Source organism: Rattus rattus, chromosome 4, assembly GCF_011064425.1.
Source record: "Rattus rattus isolate New Zealand chromosome 4, Rrattus_CSIRO_v1, whole genome shotgun sequence".
NCBI classification, from domain to species: domain Eukaryota; kingdom Metazoa; phylum Chordata; class Mammalia; order Rodentia; family Muridae; genus Rattus; species Rattus rattus.
In genome coordinates, this window is record NC_046157.1 from 30,382,321 (window position 1) to 30,406,925 (window position 24,605).

The following is a 24,605-nucleotide window of genomic DNA, read 5'->3' on the forward strand; positions in this document are numbered from 1 at the left end:
TCTCACCACAGCTCTTTCTATTGCTTTAGTGAAGATTGCAAACCCAGAATCTTGTGTGGGGGTGGATCAGTTTCTTTGTATGCAGCATGACCCTGTGCAACCATGATTCACCATGATCCGGATAGATCAAGTTGGATTGGAAACCAACACAGTCGCTACCTCCTCTGTTAATTACCGAGTTTTGTTTTATTTCCATTTATGAGGTACCTTGGTGTTGTGCATTGAGTTTTGTGATAGTGCTAATAGTCAGGTATGGCTTCCCTAAGATGGCTTACCTGCACACCAAGTTTGTCTCAATCCTTGCATGCATCTCTGCCTGCATAGGAACACAGAGGAAGAACACCTGCCTCTTTTAGTTCTCGCTTTATTTTAGAGACTTGGTTTGTGACATTACTTCAGTTTTCTTCCATCTACGAGTCAGTAACATTTTGACACCCTTGAATCAATATCATTATATCTTTGGGGGATTTTTATGAAGTACATATTAATTAGGCTGCCTTGCAATGAATATCAGATGTGCTCAATCCGACACTTTCCGTTGAAAAAATGATTAATTTTATTGATAATACATTCTTTTACAAGGATCTAGCACAGTCCCATATCAAAGTCACAGTTAAAAATCCATCTTGTACAGTTACAAAAGAGAAGGGACATACTTATGAATCCAGGGGACAAAGTTTGACACCCGTGTGTAAACACCAGGAAAATTTGGTCTTCCACATCCATATCCCCAGCTAACAATGCCGGTCAGAATCCATTTCCCATCACTCTTTCTTCGACAAGACAAAGGTCCACCTGAATCTCCCTATGCATAAAGAAAATGTCAGCATAAAGACATCCGTCTCATGAGCACCCAGGCCATCATCTATGTGTCTAATAGATTATGCTCAAACATCTCCTTCTGACATGGTGCTGCTTGTATAATCTGTATAATTCATGCTTGTATAATCTATGCAGGAGAAAGCAATTCTCACAAATTCCCCAAGGATTAACTACTAGCATTCACTGCAGTGGCGGAAGTAGTAGGAAGAGAAGGACCTATGTCTAGTGAGTGTTCACTATATGCCCTGCCCTGTCCAGGATCATTTCGTCATCAAAACAACATGACAGTTATCTTGGGAGTTGGCTCATTGACCCAAGGACAAAGAAGAAAAGAGTCAGCCAGGTCCATGGAAGCAGCCCTACGAGTCACTGAGTTATCACTTGAGAATTCCCTTGTATATCTTGGCTCTACAGAGCAAAAGCTGCAATTCCTACAGCATGAATCTTCCTGTATAATAGCTGGGGTTTGTGTTCATCTTTTGGAGGGTGGTTAAAGTTATAGGTCGGAGGTGAAGCTGACAAAGTGCTTCAGACGAGCCCCTGCGTCTCGGCTCAGTAATCCCACAACGTGTTAGGTACATTCTGACAATAGGAAAACTGGGTCTTCATTATCACTTCCAGACTGGCTCTATAAGTCTATTAATGCCCAAGCCTTGGTGTTTGTGTAGAACACAGCTAGGTAGTTGGACACCTACAATAAGCACCTAAACTGTGCTAGTGTTAATAGAAGAAAGGAAAGCGCTCCCATCCTACCTGTCATAGCTACTGACTGGGTAACTTTGGGGGCTCTATTTACTCTCTTCTATAGAATGGGGATAAATGATGATGTGAATGAATCTATTCATTTCATCTCGTCCAGTACTTGCTACCAGTAAGTTCTCAAAAGATTGACGTCATCATTCTAAGACAAGGTGCCAGCATTGCAGCAAAGATTGGCAAATGTTGGGAGGATCCTCACTGCTCCTTGTTTTCTGAATCACCTATTTGCTCTTTGTAGATTGTGGAGGAATCTGCACAGATTGGGATGAAGGGACCAGAGTAATGCCCCCAAAGAACTAAGAACCTATGCCTACTGCTCCCAGGGCAACTGTGAGGCCTACGTGAATGCGCTTCATGTCTGCCCCCTTTGTTTTCCCTTTCCCCAACTATGCATCAGAGTAACAAGTAAACGAACGCAGTGGTTTTGGTGCTAAGGGAATAGGAGCAACACAGAAGCACTCTGTATGTGTCTTCCTGTGGAAGGTTGGTTTTTTAAACCTGTTCATTCTCAACATTTCCTTAGTCTTAGGCAACTGAATCATAATTAGTATCTGGGCAACTCAGATAAAGGAAGGGCAAGCCCTGCCCTAGATAAGCCCTAGTATTGTGTAAATGAAATGGGACAGCATCACATCGTAGAGCACAGCATGTTAGGTGAGGAAAGAGAGGAAGACTTACTTTGCAGGCATCGCTCTTGCCAGACATAACCCCTGCACAGAGCATCCGAGAGGTGATGATCCCGTAGGTGGAAACGCAGACGGTTTGATCTATGAGCTCTACCTCCGCTTGCTGCAAAATGGGGGAGCCTTTACTGTCTGTAAGACATATTGGGGGTGGATATCATGGTGATGGCAAGGACTACATCTCTTCCAGGTTTCATTTGAGCAATCACCTTGGATTGAATCACCTTTTAGCCTCAGAGCGATTCTCTGAGGTAAATTCTATTAACCCCATTTTGCTTCCAAAGAAATTAAGACTTACGAGACAGATCAAAGCCTTGCCCAATGGCACGCGTACAGCAAGTAACAGCAGGACACAAAGGTCAGACTCTTATTACCTTATCCACTGAGCTACCCCGCCACTGTGCTTTCACACCTGTTCCCCTGTGTCCCAGGAGTGATAGTTGGGCACTAACTCTTGGAGTACCATTCAAGCAACCTGGGATTCTTCTCCTCACTGTATATTTAAATTCAGCTACAAATCATTTGGCAAGCTTGATAGAGAAGCTTCCCAAGAACACAGCCTGATCTTTAAATACTGAAAAAGGCTCCTTTTCTGGGTATGTAGATAATTGCAAAAAGTAATACTTCTTTCCCTCTTCGTGGACTGATTCTAGGGTGCAGTGATGCCTGGGTCAGAATTTGCAGTCTGAGGACATGGGTCCTGGCTGGATTTCTCTGTCATGCCATCCCTTGGCCAATAGTCTTGGTGTGAGACACACTTACATAGCCTTCCAGACAGTTGTCTGAGTCAGCACAGTAGGCTGTGCATATGTGTGATTTCTCCTTCACAAAAGTGAATCGCCTCTTTAGAGGACAAGGGATTCTAAAATGAATTACTGTCTTATAATGGAATGCCCAGCACCCCTCCAGAGTCTGAAAAGGCCTGCATTGATCAGTCTTGTCTTGTTTTTAAAATTCCTCTCTCTCTCTGTCTCACTGGGGCTTCCCCTTCACTGAGATGTTATATGTAAATCTTCTCTGGGAACACCAAAGAACTAGCTCAGCTCAAATGTCTTTCCTTTGTAGGGCAGAGGAATGACCACACACACACACCATGTTCACCATACACACCTGCTTCATGCCTTCGCCCCCAGCCCGTCACCCAGCACTTCTCCCCACTGCGCACTCTCTGGCCAACTGGAGGAATACATATAGGTTGAATGAGCTGTTTCAGGGTTTCAGGCCAGGCTGTGCTGAGCTGCAGCAAAGCAATGTCATAGTCAAAAGTCTGGCTGTTGTAGTATTCGTGGACCACAATCCTTCTTACTGGAGAGACAAACTTGGCGTTCCCCTGCACATACATCCCAAGGTGAGCAGTCCATGGCGTGGGGTCAGACAGCCTGGTGGAAAAGGAGTGAAGCATGGAGTTATAAATTGTTTGGAAGCAAGTACTCTACAAAGCCATGAAGATGAGAAAAGGAAGACCTGACTACCAGGCCCTGTCTTAGCCCATGCCTTGTCCAGGAACATGACAAGGATCACAAACTTCCCTTGTCTTCTTGCTGAACACAGCAATGAAGTAAGCCGCTGTAGTAGTAGTGAGTTATAGCGGTATACAGAAAATTCTCTCAACGGTATTTTGAGGAACTACCTCAAATGTTTCTTGTCTTCTGACATCTCATGAACTACACACAGGTCATAAACACAGTTGGCTGCAATCAATTTGTTCTCCTCTTTTTATGTACATCATAATGTACACCAAGGTATTGTTTGGGACATTAGATTAAATGCAAATAATATGGCCATCAACAGATTAGACATTGCAGTGCTTTAAGCTGCCATTAATGAAATACTTTCTTGCAAACTACATGAATTTTTACAGATCAGTGTAGTGGTTGATCATGCCTTGCCCAATTCACCAGAGAGGATCTTGGAGCTCCATTAAAAGGTTTCAATCTCCCACAGAATCAATATAGCAACCAGGGAGAAAAGAGGTACAGAGAGCGTGGAAGCTTTGGAAGAAAACTAAACCGTGGTCGCCATAACACATTCATTAATCTGCTGAGTGGACATTACGTGAATGTGCCAGAGGCTCAAAGAATCTAAGGCTAACACAATGCTTGGAGCAATTATTTTACTTATCGGTGATCCATTTTAGTAATTAACACTAATCCTGTAAGTTCCAGAACAAACATCTCAAATTATGTAACTTCACTGCAATACTCTATTTAAAATTTTAGAATAATTGGTTTTTTGTTTCAGCTAAGACCCAATAGATCTCAGACAGATTTAAAGTGGGGTTATTTTTTTCTTTTAAGTTTTACCTTTACCCTGAGTTAAAAGAGAATCTATTCCGTAATAACCCCAGCTTTCTAGGATTCTCTGCTTTCCAACCATCATTCAGTTCTGTTCTTCTCCTCATTCCATACACTGACTTATGTTTGCCCCTATGATTTGAAAGTCAGACTCCATTTCTTTAGCCTAAAAAAACCTGCCTAGCCTCCGTACTTCCTTTGTGCTCTTTTTCTTCATATCAATACAAAACGAAAATGGCATACAACTGGTTACCCCTACCCAAGATGAGCCCAACTAAGTTGATCATTTCTTTTCATCATTGGAAGTCAGATGTATGGTCTGAAAGGTAAGGATTGGGATGTTCTACCTGTTTCCGTGGAAACAATGGGCTGCAGAGAGAAGCCACTCTCTGGAGATGACTGAGGCACCACAGTAGGCTGATCCAACAAAGTGGAGGCTGACCTGCCATGGCCAGGTCCCCTCCTGGGAATCGGAACCCCCAACAATGCGGTGAAGGAAGGGAGAACTTCTGCTACAGCCTTTAGGAGAGGAAGTGTCATATGACTTAATAGACAGAAACACAAACACACAGAGAGAGAACTGGAAATTTAATCACATTTATGGCTGGGTTGGGAACTGACTCATCGAGCCAACAGTTGGAAATCTCCTGGTTATCTGGCAGAGAGGAAATCTATAGGTCTGGAACCAGCGCCAACCCAGCACCACGCCTTTGTTGCTGAGAGCATGCCCTGACTTGGAGTCTACACACTGATGCATGCTGTGGAGGAAGGCCCTGTGGGAACAATCGGACTCACATAATCAGCAGCCCATGGAGTTAGGTTGCTATGTGGAAAGGAAGCAGTAGGTTTCAACTATAAAAGAGCTGAGAGTGTTTTTGAAGTGTGCTGGTTTGATGGAAGGCATTTGGGAGAGACCTTCTAAGTCCAAGACATGTGCATATGTACTAATCATCAGAGCTCTTTCTTTTCAGTGTAAATGACATCAATAAGGCTGATTGACATTATTAATGAGAGAACACCTAAGAAGAACACATGGCATAAAGAATCTCAATATTGCTCTTGTCAAGAGTTGTAACTAAAAGTCATTCACCGGGCTCCACTGCTCTACACACAGGAGATTTCTTCCTTGATTGGGATTGCTAGAAAACATCCTGTTACCTCCTATTATCAAGAAGGAAGACGGAACAACCCTTTGGGGCTTGTATTTCTTTGGAGCAACATCAGAGCCAGTAAACTAATAAATATTATTCTTTCCTAGATACTGAGGAATGATACTCAGAGGTGATGAAAATGGACAATGGATGAAGGAAGAGGGATGCAGGAATCAGGAGAAGCCATTTCTACTCACCGCAGCCCTCCTCGTCACTTCCGTCTGGACAGTCCACTATACCATCACATTGGGCATTTTGCTTTCTGAAGCAAATGTCATTGCCACATTTAAAGGTCCTGTTGGTGCATGGGATGCCTAAAAAATGAACAAAAGGAAGGAACAGCTTTGTTTTGTTGCCATTGTTTTTTCTAGACAAAAACAGATGTGAGGGAGTGCCTTGGAACTGTGCAAAAGGTGTCCTAGTCAGAGGGCCACTCTTTTCTACTTTGGGAAAAGGTGACAGAGGGAAGAGGAGGTACACCACACCGTGACATTTTCCTTTACTTAAGCAAATGCACTGGAGGGCAGGCAAGTAGCATACAGCTTAGAATCCCTCCAACTGCTTCTTCATATTCATGGTGGACACAACATGAAAGAACTGGCCATATCAATAGTGTTGGTCATGGCCTCTTAGCTAATGCCTTGTCTTCCTCTCTAAGAAGAAAACAAGTTATCAAAGCCCATTAGTACCTGCCATCCTTTTAGGCGGTTAGGAGGAAAATAATGAACAGATGCTCTGAATTACTATGCATGTGTTCACCACCTACATAGTTCACTTTCTGTTATGGTATCAGCAGGTATCCTCACAGTGCCTACTAGGCTCCTCTATGACAAATCTTTATTTTCCAGCCTACAGCTAGCATGAAAAGCTAGTAAAGCCACAAAATGTGCCAGCATTTGCACAGAAGCACATCCAATTCCACCCCACACACTGTATCTCATTGTACACAAGTAACTCATTGTTTTCTAGAACGGATAGGATTCTCAGATCAAGAGATATCAGGGCTAAAACTGGGAGTGATCAGGGGTAACTGGGGCAAGCTATCTCTCTGAATGCAGCAGAGCTGTTTGCATCATTGGGGTTCTCCTGAAAGAACAGAGCCCTGTGTACACCCCCTCACTCCTAGTGCAGTTCTGCTCATCCTGGCCGTCCTCACAGTCCTGGAAGCCATCACAGACCAGGGGGCCGTGCTGCCGGAAGATGCTGGTGTTGCAGGCAGGTTTTGCAGTCACTGTGATGAAAGACAGAAGGGTCATGAACACAGGACATCAGCTTGGTTCTCTGGTGGCCAATAGTGCCCTTGTAAAGGTGTGAAGCTTCACGTGGAAAATACAACAGAGTGATAGAGTGTGTTTACCTTGAAATAACAAATCCCAGGAAGAAAGGGAATGGTTAGTATAATTCCTTACTTTGATGTAATTTCTTGCAAAATGGTTTGTCATATCTTGTTTTTGCTATGGTGTAAGTGTGTTTAAATCTGGTGGTTTATGTACAACTCATTGCTTCATAAATAATCATATTTTGTTTTACTCTTTGAGACAAGGTCTCACTGTGTAATCCTAGCTGACCTGGAACTCACTGTACAGACCAGGATGACCCTGAACTCAAAGAGATCCACCTGATTCTACCTTCTGAGTGCTGGGATTAAAGATCTGCTCCACCATGCCTGGCATCAGTAATCTTTTTGTTTTTAAAGAGAAATAATTCTCATCATCTGTTATCTGAGTTCAACTTGCCTAACCTCCCGAAAAAGGTATAGTGGACTGAAATGGGGGACTTTGTCCCATTCATCTCTCTACCTCAAGTCCTTGACCAAAAATATTAGGAGCTCACAAAAACCTTGGTGAATTAATTAATGAAGGTGAGAATTTAAAGGATATCAGACTCGTGGTCCACATGTGAAACCACTTTAAACTTGTTCTATTCTGATGGAATAAACCCTAAACACCACTGTTTCTTTAACATACTTCTTGAATTGCCTCTATAGCAGGCACAGTGTATCAGCAAAGCATCTTCTTCTAAAAGGAAGGTTTCTCCGTGATTTCTAGACTGTGAAATTTATCAGTTTTACTGTCATTGCCTGGTTTGCCAGTGTATTTCTTGTCTTACTCCGTCCCCCCCAACCCCCCAAAGGAGTGAGTGGAGTACACTACTGCCTTGAAGCAGTAGGTTGTTGCCCAAGGTACCCAGCTGACATCTACAGAATAGCTCCAGAAACAGTGCAATGAAACACAATGATACCAAACCCTAATCCTCGTTATAAAAGAATGCCAATAGCTTTCATCTGGAGCATCAGAGCAAAGAACAGTAATGGAGAAAAGAATACTTCACTAAAATTGCTAGCATCTATTTTCTTAAGAAATCAAAGATTTTATAGAATTGATTGCTAATGTGCCATATATCAAGAAGGTTTGATTTTGTTTTGTCTATTTAAAAGTGTATAAAGGGATTAGGGATGTAGTTCGGGGTTAGAGTATTTGCCTAGCACACGCAAGACACTAGGCTTGATCCCAGTAACACACACACACAGACACACACACACACACACACACACACACACACACATACACACACACATACACACACACACACACACACACCCAGTTGAAGATGCACAGGTCATTTTATGAATATAATTTTATATAGCTGAATTATATTAAATGAAACATTTCTCTAAAGACATGGAAATATTACATTACCATTTCTGTTATAAGAGTATTTAAAAACTGTTGCCAATAACTTTATATTGTTTTAAAGCTATCTTCCTATTGTCCTATAAACTAGAAATAGATACAGTAATAGGTCGCAAATAACAATGAAAAATCGAGATTATAAATTACCCATCTAGACTAGGAATATATTGTTTCCATCCCTTAGTTATCACCAGCAGTCAATGTGTATGAAGCAGAGGAGGCAGAGAGCCTCTAGGAGCCAGAGGACTCTAAGAAAATGGTATCTCCCAGACACAACAGGACTGATGCCCACATGAACTCACAGAGACTGTGGCATCATGCACAAGCCCTTCATAGGTTCCAGCCAGACCAGATCCCAGCACTCAGAAAGGGAAGTGGACATGAGATAACAGGAACCTATCTCTAACTGACATCTGCTTGTGAAGGAAACAGTTTTCCAGTGGAGTCTCACTAACACACTTAAGGGCAGGTCCCATGTCAAGCAGTAAACGGACAACACGAGATAAGCTTAATGGTATTTTTATAAATGTTTTGTCTCCCATTGCTTTGATTGGCATTTTTCTTTCCTTTCTCCTTTTTTTTCTTTTTTTCTCTTACTGGTCTTTTTACTGTATATTAAGGTTTCCATTTTTTTTTGCTTTTACAGGTTTGGGGTTTTCTCTCTCTGTCTCTCTCTCTGTCTCTGTCTCTGTCTCTGTCTCTGTCTCTCTCTCTCTCTCTCTCTTTCTTTTCCTTTGTTTATTATGTTTTGTTTGGTTGACTACTTGTTTTCTAAAGAGAGAAAAAGAAAGATGGTGGAGTTAGATGGGCAGAGAGAGAGAGATGATAAAGCTCTCAGAGGAGTGTGGGGAGAGGAAATCTGCATCAGAATAGAATGCATACAAAAACCTTTTTCAATAAAAAAGAAGTAACTATAAAAAAATAAATAAATAGACTAAACAGCCGACCAGTCTGTTCACCACACCTGTGCTGCTTAAGCAACCATACTGAACTCAACTTCCTGCAGATTCTGAGCTCCTCAAGGTAAAGGTTCTGTGTGTTTACACAGGGTTGTGGTAGGTTAGGTCATTAGCCATAAGACATTATTCTCTGTGGTAAGAATATGTATACTAGTCATGCCCTGACCCCAAGGTATCCAAAGTAAATTCCCCTCCCATTTGACTATGGGCCTAGCCATGTGACTTCTTTGGAGCAATAGAATGTGGTATAAGCCTTGCAAGCCCTTATGGGGAGCCATGTATCTATGTTCGCTTGTCCTTGCTTTTGTTACTACTAGCTCCGTGGCTCTTTGAAAGAATGTTCCATAAAGAATAGCCATGATCCCAACCGGGAAGGAGCTTAGCATAGAATGGCCCATTGCTTGAGCCTGAGCCTCTCAGCTAAGGGGAGCCTATGCAACCATGAATGCATGATCAAGAATAAATGATTGGGTTCATTAAGCCATTGAGTTTGGGGACAGCTAGGAACAGACATGCAGTGACTACAAAGTCTGGTGTCAACCAGCAGCAGCAATCATTCATAACAAAATGGTATTGCACTTACCACAGAAAAGTTCATCACTTTCATCAAAACAGTCATTCACTCCATCACAGCGCTGGGCCTGAGGGACACATAAACCGGAGGAGCATCTAAAAGATCCAGCAGGACAAGCTACCGGCAAAATCAAAACACAGAAAATCTTGACTGGATTCCTAAAAGTCACACTCTGCTTTAGCAAAGAATTAAAAAGTATTGATTGGTTAGAGATTTGGTAGGAAAAAAATGGGAGCAAGGATACAATCTCTCCAGGCAGTTGAGACTGTGAGTAATTTTTAGTGCATAATTTCAATAAGCAAAGAATAAAAGCAAATTAGTGCTACATGTGCTAAACATAGTCAGACTAATTTCCAGTCTCAAAGCCCAGGGCTCTTGCCTTCTTCACTGTTCATCATCCCTTCTAACTTAACCAGGATACTGATCAAAGATCAAACCATTGAACCTGAGCTTACGGGTGAATATTACAGAGATAGTAAATTCTTTCCCTCCTGTGAGAATAAAACAGAGGAGAACACATAGTCAAGCCAGCTATACTCTATCAGTGGCAGTGAACAGAATAGATGGCCCGTGAGAACATCATCATGGTGTGGGAAACATTTAGCAGTCAGGATGCTTTGCTTCTCCTGTGTCCCCACTGGAAATTCAAGCACTCTGAATATCAGAAAGTAGCACTGTCTATCCAGAAGCATGTGTACCAGGAGGTAGCAGAGGAGGGCAAAGTTGAGAGAAGGTTTTATCAAGCCATACTTCACTGTATCACTTTGGGTTGTCTCCGGTCAAAATATCTCCGAGTCAATATCTACACTGTGCAGCTTCCACGACTTCCCCCAGACATTGTCCTTCCTAGATCCACTTCCTGGCCATGTTCTGTGGTTTCCTGTATAAATTTCAACTTTCTGAAAGTTGACTCCTTTCAACCACTAGCTCTCCCCAGTCATTGGAGTCCAAAGAGAATACAAAATGCCACTCATAGACCCACTGTACAAGCACCATGATCACAATGAATTATGACTAGTCTAAAAATCAGGATGAGTGTGGTGCCATGCACCTGTTGTTGAGATCCTGTGGAGGCTGAGGCAAGAAGATTGCCACAAGTTCAATACCAGCCTCATCTACAAAGTGTAGCCAAGGCTATACAGTTAGAATTGGTCTCAGAGGGGAAAAAATTAGAAGAAAAGAGAGAGACAGAAGAGGAGGAGGAGTGAGGAAGGATATACAAAGGAAAGGAAGACCAAAATATGAGCTTTTCCTATCTGTTAGAAATCAAATGAAAAACTGTATTTCAATTATAAGTCAATAATACCAAAGAGTTATTTTTCTATAATTTAAAAATATTGCTACTATATAATTTGATATATCTTATTATTTTGTAGTGTAGATTGTTTACCTATTTTAAAAAATAGACAATAGAAAATAACAAAAATGAAGCAGAGAAAAAATTGAAGCAGAATTAATTCCTTAAATCCTCAAGACTGAAGTAAAGAAGAATTCGCCTTGCTTTATCATTAAGGGCTCATTAGGTTTTCTAAGGAACTGATGCCCACACTTACGTTGACTGATGTTGTAACTGCCATATTCTACCAAAAGTGGCTTGTCTGAAAGCCTGGAGCTGCACTGGAGCTGGATGTGGACCAGGGGGCTGGGCACCCGGAAAATCGTCTCATGATCCATGTAGGAGCCACAGTACCTGAGGAGACAAGAATCAAGAAGGACGTGTGACTTTTGAGGTCCCATAGACTGTTTCATCTCCAGTGGACATAACTGATGCTTTGGTCCTTCAGGTTCTGTAAGAAAAGATACTTCTAGTGGAGCCAATAACAGCTACTGTGTGTTGTCGGACTTTTGTGGTAATTCTGTCTGAGTTTTCTCCTTTGCTAAACAAGACAAGCAAAGTCCTGTTGACCCATTGCTTTCTTCACTAACAGGACAAGTTAGTAGAACAGTGGATTGGATTCTCCTAGTTTGCATATTTTTACTGTCAAAAAGATGTGTAACAAGAATGGCCTGCTTTTATCCATGAATCACTCTGTACAGTAGAGTCGAGTCTGTGAGCTCAGGCTGGCGATATGCAAATGATTCCACCGACAGTTGGGACAAAAGACAACAACATTAATTCAATCTAAATTGAAATCTGATACGCACTGCAGGGCTTGTCCTTGGCAACTTTTCAAAGAAGTAACACGTGTCCGTATCCACAGTATCCCCTACCTTGACCTTTTGGTTACTTCCCACTGTATCGTGCCAGCAGGGTTCCCAGTGTCATTTTGAGTAAATGTCACTATGGTTAATAATTCTCACTATGTGAACATTGTAGTTAATGGAGCATAGAATATTATTTTATAGCAAGATAAGTTAGTTTACTGCCCTATGTAGGCGAGGCTTTTCCAGTGAGAAAGCTGTCAAGTCTGTGTGGGAAACAGCTGATATAAGAAATGAGGAGGTGACCACATCCTGACTTGGTACCTGTGAATGCCAAGCACTCTTGGCTCCCAAGGCATTTGGGAACTGCTTGTGTTCCATGGGCTCAAGGCTGGCATTCAGAAGCACTATGATGTTCACTTGAGGAAAAAAAAAAAAAAAAGGCATTCCTGGGTTACTCAGAAGTCTTTGGCAGAGGAATGAAATTCAGAATGTGAGAGTATGGATGGCCAGTTACTAGAACACACAGAAGAGATGGCTTTGTCTTAGGGTCCGAGGCCAAGTCAAACTTTTAGACCCATACATTTAACTGGTCATGTTGAGCATAATTGTGTATTCTGAAAACACATCCACTGTGTTATCTGTGTCATCTGTGTCTCAAAGTGGTTATTTCTTTCTATCATGTGCCCTCCATCAGCATTGTTTTGCAAAGATGAGCTCCTCTCCGTGTATTGTTTTGGTTTGTATGTGAAGCGGGATCTCTTACCGGTTCATGTATCTGAAACAGTCAGCCCTCGGCTGGTGACACTGTTTTGGAATATAAATTCTTAAAAGTCAAGTTTCAGCTACAAGAAGAGAGTTAGGAGCACCTCTACGGGGTACATTGTCTTTGTAGTGTGTCCTGCCCACCCTTCACCGTTTGCTTCCTGGTCAGAACTGCAGTATAACCAACTTCCCCATCCTTCTGAAGACCAGTCTGAGCCGCTTCTACCAGGGTGACTCCTCTGTCACAACAAACTGAAATCCCCTGAAACCTCAAGGCAAACTAAATCCTTCCTTCTTTCTGTCTCGTATTTTGCCTTAGTAACAAGAAAATTAACTAGCGTGCACGCTAAGGAGGGGATCGAGAAGAAAGGAACCTTCATACCCGTGCTTGGGCTCGAGTTTGGAGATGATTGGTGGACTGTGGAGTATGATGGTGGTTTATGGAGTGACAGTGCAAACTGGGAGAGATAGAAGGAATCCAGTGAGAGTCCGTTTATGTTCTGTACATGGACACAAGACAAGGAATGGGAATCAGAAAGAAGCAAAGGGATTCATTAAAGTTCAAATGGTAAAGATACTTTTATTGAAACAGTCACACAAGTTGGCCTTGTGTGCTAGACTCTAGAACTTTCTAAGACACAAAAGGCCTGAATTGCTGGAGTCATGCTAAGATAATTCATTACTCACTCCTCTAAGATTGCAATACTGCATCTAACTGCCCTGAATAAAAATATCCCAGTCTATGTTGTCTGTTGTGTCAGGGAGAATCTTGTATTTCTTCCCATCACCAGTAGAGATTTTGTTTGGTTGGATGGTTGGTTTTTGGTTTGAGGTGTGTTTGTTTGTTTTTGGTTTTTTCCTGCCTTCCCATTTCAGCCCACATTCTCTTGACCTGTGTCTCAGCTCAGTTTGATGCTAAAAAGCAGAGCCTTCCTTCTCTAGATGGAGATGACTAATAAGGAGGGAGCTGGGGATTTACGTTCTGAGGGACAAACAGAATCAGATGAATCAGGTGGGATGGGAGACTGCAGGAGGAACCTCTGCTTCAGAGATAAGTATTTGGGGCAGGACACTTTCTTGGTTTTGGTTGGGAGGAGACTCTTCTACTTGAAGCCAAATAACATGTGTCATACCCGTTAGCTATGGGGGAGGGGTGGTTTTCTCTCAGTGTTCATTCTTAGGCTCTCAAATCCACAGACAATGCGTAAGGGTGTATGGTCAGGGTCTTTGCTTGTATATCAAAGGAAGTGTTCTTGAAGCTCCAGGGATACATTGCTGTGTTTTTTATTTTTCTTTTATTTTGTTAGATGAGGAAGTCTCACTATGTAGCCTTCCTTGGCCTGGAATTTGCTAGGTAAAGCAGGAAATCCTGGAACTTAGAGTTCCACCTGCCTTTCCCTCCGGCATGTCAGAATTAAAGGCAAGGGTCATGTACTTTTCACACAGTTTGCATCGTTTCATTGAACACTAACAAAAATGAGTTTTTTTTTAAAAAATAACTCTAATCAAAAAGATAAATTTTCCTAGTTATTAAGCTACTAGATGGCAGGCAACGGTTTGAATTTGAACCTATGCAGCAGATCCTTGAAGCTGGGTCATGGGAGTACCTACCTTTAGTCCCAGCTCTTAAGAGGCAGTCAGACTTTTTGAGTTCAAGGACAGTCTAACCTACATAGTGAATTCTGGGATAGTCAGGACTACAAAGGGAAACACTGTCTCAAAAACCAAAACAGAACAAAATAAATACAAACAAAAAAATAGCAATAGAAACTTGGTTCAAGTTGTATTTCTGAAATGAGTATAGACCACATTTCAAATAAGTCTCTTCCTGGGAATACAGGACTACGACTATTTTGTAGACAGTGAAATGATGCCTTGTTCAGAATAACCTCTTAGAGAGTCAAGCAGATGCCTCAGTAGGTAAGTGCTTGCTGTCCACACATCCACACTAGACTGTGGATCCCGATCCCCTACATAAAAGACCAGATGTAATATACATCTGTAACCTCAGCACTAGGGACATGGGGGCAGGAGAGGCTTGGTGGCCAGACAGCCAAGCTATAAACAAATGAACAAACAACAACAACAACCAAAACCAAAATGGTGATATCAACCTCCATGATGTCATGTCAGCATGGGTGTGCATATGCTTACTCACACATGTGCACTCACATGACTGCACAGCTCGCAGGTGCAAGCTCACACACATACATGCACACACATACATGTGTGCATGCACATAATTCGGAAACTAACAAAGAGAAAAGAATTAGCTGGTAAATCCTTTAACCCACAGGATACTTCATTGGAAGTGACTCAAGGAGCTGTTCTCCTGCCAAGAAGATCACAGCTATATTTTTCAATACTGATTATAGTTTTAGGAACAAATCAACACCAATAATATCTATTGAAGACATTAAGAAATGTGATAATATGACCTACATGGTGGATTCAGGAATCTCACACACCTGCATGTCTGATTTTTTTTTTTTTTTTTTTTTTTTTGCGATCAACCATTTTCCAGTCTTAGGATATAGCCAGATCAGCTAGGCCTCTTCTATAATACAAAACTAGCTAGTAGTCTCTTGGCTTTGAACCTCCAGAGTGGCCCCTTCTTATTTTTCCCCTGGCTTCAGAATTGAACACTTCATATAGCAAATCCCTTTGTAAGATGTAGAAGACACTGTTGAGTAATCCAGCAGCACAGAGAGGCTGAGAATCTGAAATCCGCAGGTGCCCACTGGCCATGTTTGTGTTTCCGAACTCCTCTATCCATAGCTTCCCTCTCTTGGGAAACTGCAGACTCCTGGAGAACAGGACATCTTCTGTATGATTCTTCACATACAAAAACTACTTACATGTGTTCATTAATTTCCCACCAGCCATGCTCACAGCCTTTCATACTCTTCTTAGTTATGGAATAGTTGTGGAATTTCAGGGCTATGCCGAGAGTTGATAGGGAAGTCTGTGAAAAGCAAACATCAAATCAGAAAAAAAAAAATGCCTCAGTAGAAGAATGTAGTTCAACTTAAAATGCCCTGGCCCGCTCAGGACTCAATTCTTTTGTCTTGTTGTTTTATGGATTAGAATATCCTTTAACTATTGGTGTTATCTAGCCCTTGGTGGGATAGACCATAGTGGGAGGGGTAGAAGGAACTCCAGATAGGAGCACAGTAGGAAATAGGTGCTATGATGGGGATGATGGGAAAAATGGGGGTTGGGAAATGGGTAATGCAAAGGGAGAGAGAAAGGGGGAGATACAGACATCCAGAAACAACATAGGAAGCTTTATTTTATAATATAACTAAAAAATACAGACATGGGCATACACATGTATATGTGTGTGTGTGTTTGTGTGTGTGTGTGTATGTGTAGAAATGTATGCTAATGGAGTTACATCACACATGGGGTGACAATGCTCCTCCAAGGGCTATGTACTATCTAACAAAAACCACAGTGACAGGCATGGAAAACTTCTTTTGTAGCTGTTGGTCAGAGGAATAGCCATCTCCCCAAAACAATATGAATCATTTCCATTGTCCTCTGTTCCTTTCTAGAACTTGAAGGCAAGACCCCGTTATTGCTGAAGACACACACTTCAGATCCAGGACCTGAAGGAATTGAGCTGGAGTTGATTCGGAAGGTTCCTCCCTGGGGACTGTCACTCATAGAATTGGAAAGCACTATTCATGGTGCCCAGGGAGAGAAGCAATTCATAGTCTTTCCCAGGTGCAATGCCTATAAGCCAAAGAGTGACTAGCTAGGCAAGCCATCCCCATGGCACCGTTATCTCCTAGGTAACCAACAGATTTCTAATTTGATGCAGGTCTGATGGCTGGGAGGGAAATCGTTCCAGGAACTGTAAACCTAGAAAACTATTCATGATTGATGAGGCCATAGGCCCTAGAGGGGAATCTACCACCATCATTTTCTTAATTCACTGTAATTCTGTGCTCCAAATACTTATCCTTTCAGATCAGTGTGGCTCTCCTCATCAAAGAAGCTTCTTTTTGTAAAGATCGGGACTATTACACAGACACAAGGGGTCAAAATGCAGACTGGTGGGTGCCTAACCCTAACATACATTTGCAACATGACCCCTACACTTAAGGCTCCGGGGGAAAACTGCTGAAGTGCGGTGAGATGATTATCAGAGTCAGAGGCCCAGTATGCTTGCTGCTGATAGTGTCCCCTAAAATTATTCTATGCACCCACAGATTATCAACAGATCATTGGCCTGAACAAGATCAACATAATGACAGCATCAGTTGGCATGCTATTGTGAAAAATAGAGTTCTGCCCCTACATGAAGAGGTACAGGTTATCAATAGGTACTGAGAGAGGGAGAGAGGATCAGTTTTGTCGTGGAGGAGCTCCTGCATGGATTGTCCCATCCAAAATGAATACCCCGTGCATGTATGTATGTATGTATGTATGTATGTATGTATGTATGTATGTATGTATATATACATATACACACAATATATACATATATATATATATATATATCCCTGTATATATGAGCAATAACTAAATGGACTCAGTAGTTATATATACATGTAACAATTATAATTTAAGAAAATATCATGACTATGTCTGGGATCAAGGAAACATGTAGGAGGTATCGATGTGGAGAGGGAGGTACAAGGTTCACAAACAAATATTCTTAAAAGTTGTGGGAAACAGTTTATAATTCAATCCTGTTATGTCTTTCTTTAGACTGATCTCATCCATTGACATATTGTTCTGACGGATGTTTGATTTGGGTTATGCATTGTGTTTGTGTTGTGTGTATGTGCATGTACACAGTTGCTTCTCTCTAGAGTAAATATAGTAGCCATCCATCATTGCCCACTCTTGAAAGAAAATAAATCAGACACTTTACAGTTCTCATTTCAACACCATGATGAATATGTTAGGTCAGCGATATGATTCTCATTTTATAGAAGAAAAAACCATAGCTAATGGAAGATAAGTAACTTCCTGAAGGTTAGGAAATGTAACCTAATCTTTTTCATAGCCATGTTCTGCCCAGTGTATCATGCTCATTGTAAACTCACATGAGAGACTCAAGAAGATAGAGGATTGTCTCAGATAACCGTTGGAACTTTCTATGGCAAAGATGCCTGCAGATTTCCTTCACAGAGGCAGGAACAAGTGAGTCCCTTCCAAGCCATCGCATAACTTGCCATGGTGGTATGGAGAGGGACTTACAAGGCTCAGAGTAACCCTGCAAAAGTCTGATGGGCATTATTCTCATTTTCCTTCTATGGCCGTCCTCTGTTCCTTGCTCCCTTACTAGTATGGTATGCCTTTTCCTTTATAAAGACGTTTTTCTTCAGCCCTTAATTCTCAACCTCTAGCAAAATAAAAAGTAAGCCATTGTTCTTATTTACATTCTGAGTAAAAAATCACAACAGTGTTTATGGGTTTTCATTTTAAGTATCTGAGTTATTGTAGAATCAATATATATTTAGCACCAAAGGAATTTCAAACAACTGACTGAGTTTTAGGGAAAGGTGCATTCTTTATTCCGATTGTCTATCAAACTCAAGAAGCTACAGCTGTGTTTTGGAGGAATTAAAAGAAGAAATAATATTTCTTCCTCCTCCTTCCTCAGCTCTTCCATTTACCCTCTCCTTCCTTCTTATCTACCCAGCCTTCTGGTCGTCTGAGATTTTAATTCCTGAAAATCTGAAGAGGGTGAAGATTTAACTTCTTATTTTAACAATTGTGATTTAACAATTCTTACTTTAACAAAAGTGACCATACTAGAGACAAGAACTTTAAGTGACGTAAAGATATGTGTCACCAGGACTTTGTATCAATCGTCAGACTTAGTTAAAAACAATAAAATCATTTGAAGTATTAAATTTGCGAAACCGCGCACATGGTCGCACATGTTGAGTTCCCTCATGTGTCTGTCTCCTCACCTCAGACATTTCCTTGGCAGCGATGCTTTTATCCAGGTGTCTATAAAGTAGATCCCTCTTTTCCCTCAGCTTCTCTGCAAATGTTCCTCCTTGGCTTCTCTGACCTCTTACTTAATAACCTTTGACTTCCTTCTGTCCCAAGTTACCATGCCTGCCTGACATCAACGTTTTCCCCTCTAGCACTGTGTCACCATGTGACACGTGACACACTGCATACAGCTGTCCCTCTTGGGAGGATTGGCTCATGGACCCTCCACATCTCTAAATCAATATATCCTTGCATAAAATGAATTGTATTTGTATAGCTTACATGTAGCCTCTCCACATACTCTAAATATCCATATTGTTCATAACAGCTAGCACCGCGTACAGTAATTTTGTAAAATTCAGTTCTACTGTGTTGTTTGGGAAATTGCATCAATAAGATGCTCTGTATGCATTCAGTACAGGCACACATTCAGTCGGGCCTTTGACTGAATCCACTGATGTGAAAGCCACAGATAGGATTCCTTGTATATGTAGCTCATCAGCCTGTCACCTGTCTCCCCCTACTGGAAGATGTGCTTCATGAAAGTCGGTATTAATTAATTTATTTTTCAGTTTCAGATTTTGGGTCTATTTTAGTACTTGAGTTCCAGGATCACAGTTACATATCGATGAATTCAAACTATGTATTTGCCATTTACACACAATGATGCTACAACTAGTGAATGAGCAATGGTGGCATTTTTCATTTCCATATCCTATTAAAATATGAGGAAAAAGTAGCCTTATAGACCAAGATTTAAAACAGTGAACCATGCCTTAAAAAAGCAACAGAGGGAGATGTATAGATTTCATATAAATTTACATTTTGGTTTCTGACAATCTGAACACTAATAATCCATCAATTTATCATTTTGTTAATTTCCATTATCCTGCAAAAAATACCTTTACATTTTAAAAATAAATAAAAAACAAAATAAATTGGAGAAATACTACCAAATCAGCTGAGAGTAGTAGGTAACTTGACATTAGAGGATGCAGACTTTGGAAAATTTCGTTTTATAGACACTATATTTTAAGAAAGTTTATGTCTCCTAACCTTAAATGATATTCTTAGAATTTTTAAAAAGCATATAGAACTTAAAAATTAAATTTTACTAAAGCAGAGCAATTTTCCTTTAGGATCCTGGGAAGATCTAGGTTACCTGAAATGTCCAGGTGCACTTGCATTTCGGGGGATAGTAGCTTGGGTAATAGGGACTTGAGATTTTCCCTTCAAAGCTGTTGATTTCCTTGACCAGTATTGTGTTTTCACATTCTGAAAGAAGGGTCCGGCATGATTAGATTATGGCCGCATGTGTTTCTTTATACATGCACATTTGCAAAATTTTGAATCTTTATCTCTTCAAGGAAATAGTACCCAACAGATATTTAGCTAATGTATTCGAAGGAAACTCTAGTTTTCAAAGCTCCAAAAGACAGTCCAGATATAGGCTCAGTCTGGCCTTTACCTCAATGTCTGGAGGTTAGATAAAAAAGCCAGCATTCCTCAGGAACTTGTGAAGCCAGTTCCCCTCTGCCAAAAGAAGTTGTTTCCCTTACCCATGGCAGAAGGGACCAATGGCTATCTGTGGTGTCCATTAGCTTACCAAAGTGGGTGCTGGCCTCCAGGCTCCCTTCAGTATCACAAGTACCTGTTACACATTTCAAAGTGCATGCTGTTATCCTAACCCTCTCATCTCCTTCCAACTCACTGGCTTCCCTTCCCTAACTACTCATTTCCTCCTCTCTCTCTCTCTCTCTCTCTCTCTCTCTCTCTCTCTCTCTCTCTCTCTCTCTCTCCCTCCCTCCATCCCCCTCCCCTCCCTCCATCTCTCTCCTCCCCTCCTTCTCTCTTCCCTCTTTGTCTCTCCCACCCCTCCTCTCCCCCTCTCTATCTCCCTCTGCTCTTGTTCCTCTCACAGCCAAGTCCACTCTGCTGCCCATGTTCCATTTATTACTTGCTCTTTCTGCTCTGGACTCTCCCAGATGCCTCTGACTCTCTCTCTCTCTCTCTCTCTCTCTCTCTCTCTCTCTCTCTCTCTCTCTCTCAAAGCCTTCCACTTAACCATAGCATGGGACAGTCACATCATCAGTTTATACAGCCAACACGTTTTCCATTCCTCATTTTAGCTATGAACCTGTCAGATGTGACTACTTCCTCTAAAGCATGGTTCTGGACTCAGATTCCAGGAGCAGGGAAGTAGTGGTACCTGCTGAGAGCCCAGAGTTTCAGCCACAGACCCCTTCTTCCAAGCTCTTAATCACATTAGTTCCCATCTTCCTTTGGCTCTTCCAAATGCACTTTCAATTCCCCTTTGCCCCTTTGAGTTCCCTAACGAACATCTTTATAGTAGCAGTTCTTTGCTGGATTCACTTTGCTGCTTCTCTTCTGAGTCAGGATCTAGAACAATTGCCTTGACTTCCACAACTACTATTACAACCCAGTTCCAAGATAGAAAGATCACGGCATCTCAAGGAGGATTACGAATTCCTTGTAATTTAAATTGGAGAAGACTTACTTTGTTCTGGAATGACTTCAAAATATGCCCGGATCCCTGCCAGCCTCCGTACATAAGGAGACTTCAGTGTCACCAACATGAGATTATTTGTAGAAACGAAGGACATTAGTGTCCTTGTGGGTTCACAGATTCTGTAACCAGATAACAACACACAGGTAACTGCTTACTTCATGAATGGGTCTCCATCCTACAGCATCCTCACATCTCTAAAGCCAGCACTCAGTTCTGGGTTAGTCTCTGCTCGTAGGACTCTACAGATGGAACAGAACTGGAAGAGGTGTAGATGCATCTGTCTAGTAAGGCTACCAGAGGATTTTCTCAGATGCCCATCCTTGCACTCTCGCTGACATATATAATGATATGTAATGGCTTAGCTCCATGGATCGGGTGGATGAAAGATGTTAGACAATCAAGCAGTTAAATCTATGTAAGCTCCAGTGTTCTTTCCACGAAGTGGTAATGCATGCACTGATGTTGCCCCATTGCTCTACAGAAAAGATTAAAATGAGATAATAGCCCCAAGTCTCTGGAAGGATGAGAAGAAGCTAACTATTACTGAGGGGAGACATGAGTAAACTCATTCTTTATTGCATACTATATATTGTGTTTAAACTATTAACATGTATGATGTTCACCAAGATAAAAATATGCATATATGAAAAGCACTGTGACATGTGTAAATAGTTTAAATAAGATAATTCGCATACCCTTTTAACACAGTGCCTAAATGAAGCTTAATTGCTGTCATTAGTTTATCGTACATTAAGTACCCATGAGTAGAAATTTATTAAATTTTAAATTAAGAAACAGATAGGCATCTGTATATTTAAGAAGTATGTGGATGAATATATTTTTTGTAAAAATGTAACAGAAATTTGCTGGAGAATGAAATTGTAAAGTAATTGCTATTACTTTTTCTGACCTTGTTTTGTTCTATAATGAGTACATGCTATCTTTGTAATTAAAGAAATTTTTGGTTATTTAATGCGATCTAACTATCATAGGATATTTATTCTCATGCTCTACTGATACAATGGATGTTACTCAATTCATAGTGAAAGACAAATTACACAAAATATATGATGTATATTGTATATATTGCCCAAAGCCTTTGCAATGTGGACTTTGAGAATCGTTACTAGAAGTGAACAACGAACATAGAACCCTACAGACACTTAAAAGATATTAAAATATCAGGGGCATCATGGTCAGTCATTGTCACAATGACTTGGGTATTCAAAGAAATTATTTAGGTATTCAAATATATAGGTATTCAAAGAAATTATAGAGAGAAAAAGTGTGAAAACCCTTTTCACCAGCAACTAGAGAGCCGCCATCTTGCCTGTACAGAATGGCACTCCGGATTGGCAAGAGGGAGTCGTAAACAGTCAGGGAGTCTGTAACACAGTTGTCAGCTTCTAATTGGATGGACTCAATGGAGAGACGAATCAGATAACCCACTATGGCCACCAGCTTGAAGTGACACATCAGCTGTCCCGAAGTTGCGGAAATCTCCAGAGGGTAGCGGAGGGTCAGATGATCTGCATAGAAGTACTGGGAGCAGCCATTGTCTGTGGAGAGAGAACCTTCCTTAGTCTCTCCTCCTCTTTCTCTCCCTTTCCTCCTTCCCCTCCTTCCCACCCTCCCCTCCTCTCAAGGTATGACCTTTCTAGACCTCTATAGAAGAGTAGTGAGAAAAAGCTGTCATTTGGAGGACATTTGCTTTCCTTGCCAGTCTAAACGTTCCTCTCCTTTGCTGACAGAACCTATTACATTGAGAAACTGCCTCTACTTACCTCACACTTTAGTTGGGGTTAAATTTACCTCTGATTTTATAATTGGACACATGGCTAGACTGGCCAAACGGTCAAAGAAGTTGGCTTAGGATTGGCTACATAATCCAGTCTGCATAATGGGATTCGGTTCAGAAGGTCTATGAGAACTTTCCTGAAGTCTGAGTGCCAGAGTTTTCCACTATGACTGAGAAGTGATCAAGCTGAAATGTTGATTTGCTGCCACAATGGAAGCTGTGCTTCATAGCAAAGCCTTGGAATAAAAAGGTTTTATTACAGGGTCCCTCCAGCATTTTATTTTAGAACTTGATTCCAACCATGCCTGAAGCAAACATAATCAATATCTGTCTCTAGCATTTAATACATAAGCCAGTCAGGTTTCTTTTGTGCTAAAGGCACTTATATTGCTGTCACTCACTACTCAAAGGACATTAACAGATCACATCATTAGAAAAAGCCAAGTATAGCATACACATACACATACATATATGTATGTATTACATATATATGCGCGCACACACACACACACAAACACGAATTTACCAGATCCTACCGCTGAAGAGTAATCCGACCGGAGCCCAGCTGCATTGAAACAGTAAAGAAAAAGACTGTTGGTTCCAGAAGTTCATTGTTTAGAAAAATTGTTCTCATTCCTTCTTTAAAATAATCAAGCACATCTGGAATGGCTTGTACGTCACAGTGGTCCAGGGATGAGCAGAGCTATTTGGGTGTTTAAAGCTAAGATAGAGCAGCTAGGAGATGAGCGCCCTTGCATCTCTGAGAAACCAACATTCCATTGGATTTGCTTCCTTGAATTCATAGTTAGAAATTTTAAACCATTTAAGGGTAAAAAAAGCAACTATGTAAATAATAGTAATTAGTGCTATGGCTGGAATAGTAAATATAGTGTGAAATTTTCTACTAGAGATTTTTTCCATTTGTTTAAACCAAATGCCAGCCACCTGCTGTAAGCATTATCTAGTAAATCTGTGTGACATCTAGTGTATCTGTGTGTGTATAATGGCAGTTATACACGTACATTTTACATCAGCAGGGATAGCTGCAGAATAATTTGAGAGTTACGATGTTGCATTTTCAGGACAGAGGGTGACATCATATTTCCATGGGGCTAAGGCTCAGCCTGTTTGGGAGCACTGGTGTAGGCCAGGCGTTAGAGAAGAGGTCTGGGGAGGCAGATTTCAAATGTTGGACTTTTCTGCAATAGTAACCTTTGACCAGCTTCCAACTCAAGTTAAAATTAATTAATTAATTAAATAAATGAATAAATAAATAAATGTGTCGGCAGTATAGTGCGTTTACATATTTTCCTCCTTAGCTCAATGAGGCAAAGAAGACAATAATGTGGGGTTCGCTATTACCTGTCCAAATACACATCTTAATTCTTAAGCCATATGTGTGCCCTGCTACAAGCTACTGCAACACGATCTTCCAGAAATGGTACTAGATCTTTCTGGGCAAGAGGCAGGCACC

The 24,605-nt window shown here is 41.2% G+C and overlaps 1 protein-coding gene across 1 annotated transcript in view; it reads right to left on the reverse strand.

Moving 5' to 3' along the window:
- Nucleotides 1-537: 537 nt before the first annotated feature.
- Nucleotides 538-24,605, reverse strand: part of Tmprss7 (transmembrane serine protease 7) — a 34,762-nt gene continuing 10,694 nt past the window's right edge. The window contains exons 6-18 of the mRNA XM_032900251.1: nucleotides 23,658-23,696; nucleotides 22,680-22,892; nucleotides 21,322-21,480; nucleotides 19,966-20,078; nucleotides 15,701-15,807; nucleotides 11,489-11,625; nucleotides 9,945-10,052; nucleotides 6,830-6,940; nucleotides 5,907-6,023; nucleotides 4,906-5,077; nucleotides 3,375-3,643; nucleotides 2,260-2,396; nucleotides 538-805 (exon numbers count right to left, since the gene is read on the reverse strand). Of these exons, the coding sequence (XP_032756142.1) occupies nucleotides 635-805; nucleotides 2,260-2,396; nucleotides 3,375-3,643; nucleotides 4,906-5,077; nucleotides 5,907-6,023; nucleotides 6,830-6,940; nucleotides 9,945-10,052; nucleotides 11,489-11,625; nucleotides 15,701-15,807; nucleotides 19,966-20,078; nucleotides 21,322-21,480; nucleotides 22,680-22,892; nucleotides 23,658-23,696 (1,853 nt within the window). The 3' untranslated portion in view covers nucleotides 538-634. The remainder of the gene's footprint in view (nucleotides 806-2,259; nucleotides 2,397-3,374; nucleotides 3,644-4,905; nucleotides 5,078-5,906; nucleotides 6,024-6,829; nucleotides 6,941-9,944; nucleotides 10,053-11,488; nucleotides 11,626-15,700; nucleotides 15,808-19,965; nucleotides 20,079-21,321; nucleotides 21,481-22,679; nucleotides 22,893-23,657; nucleotides 23,697-24,605) is intronic.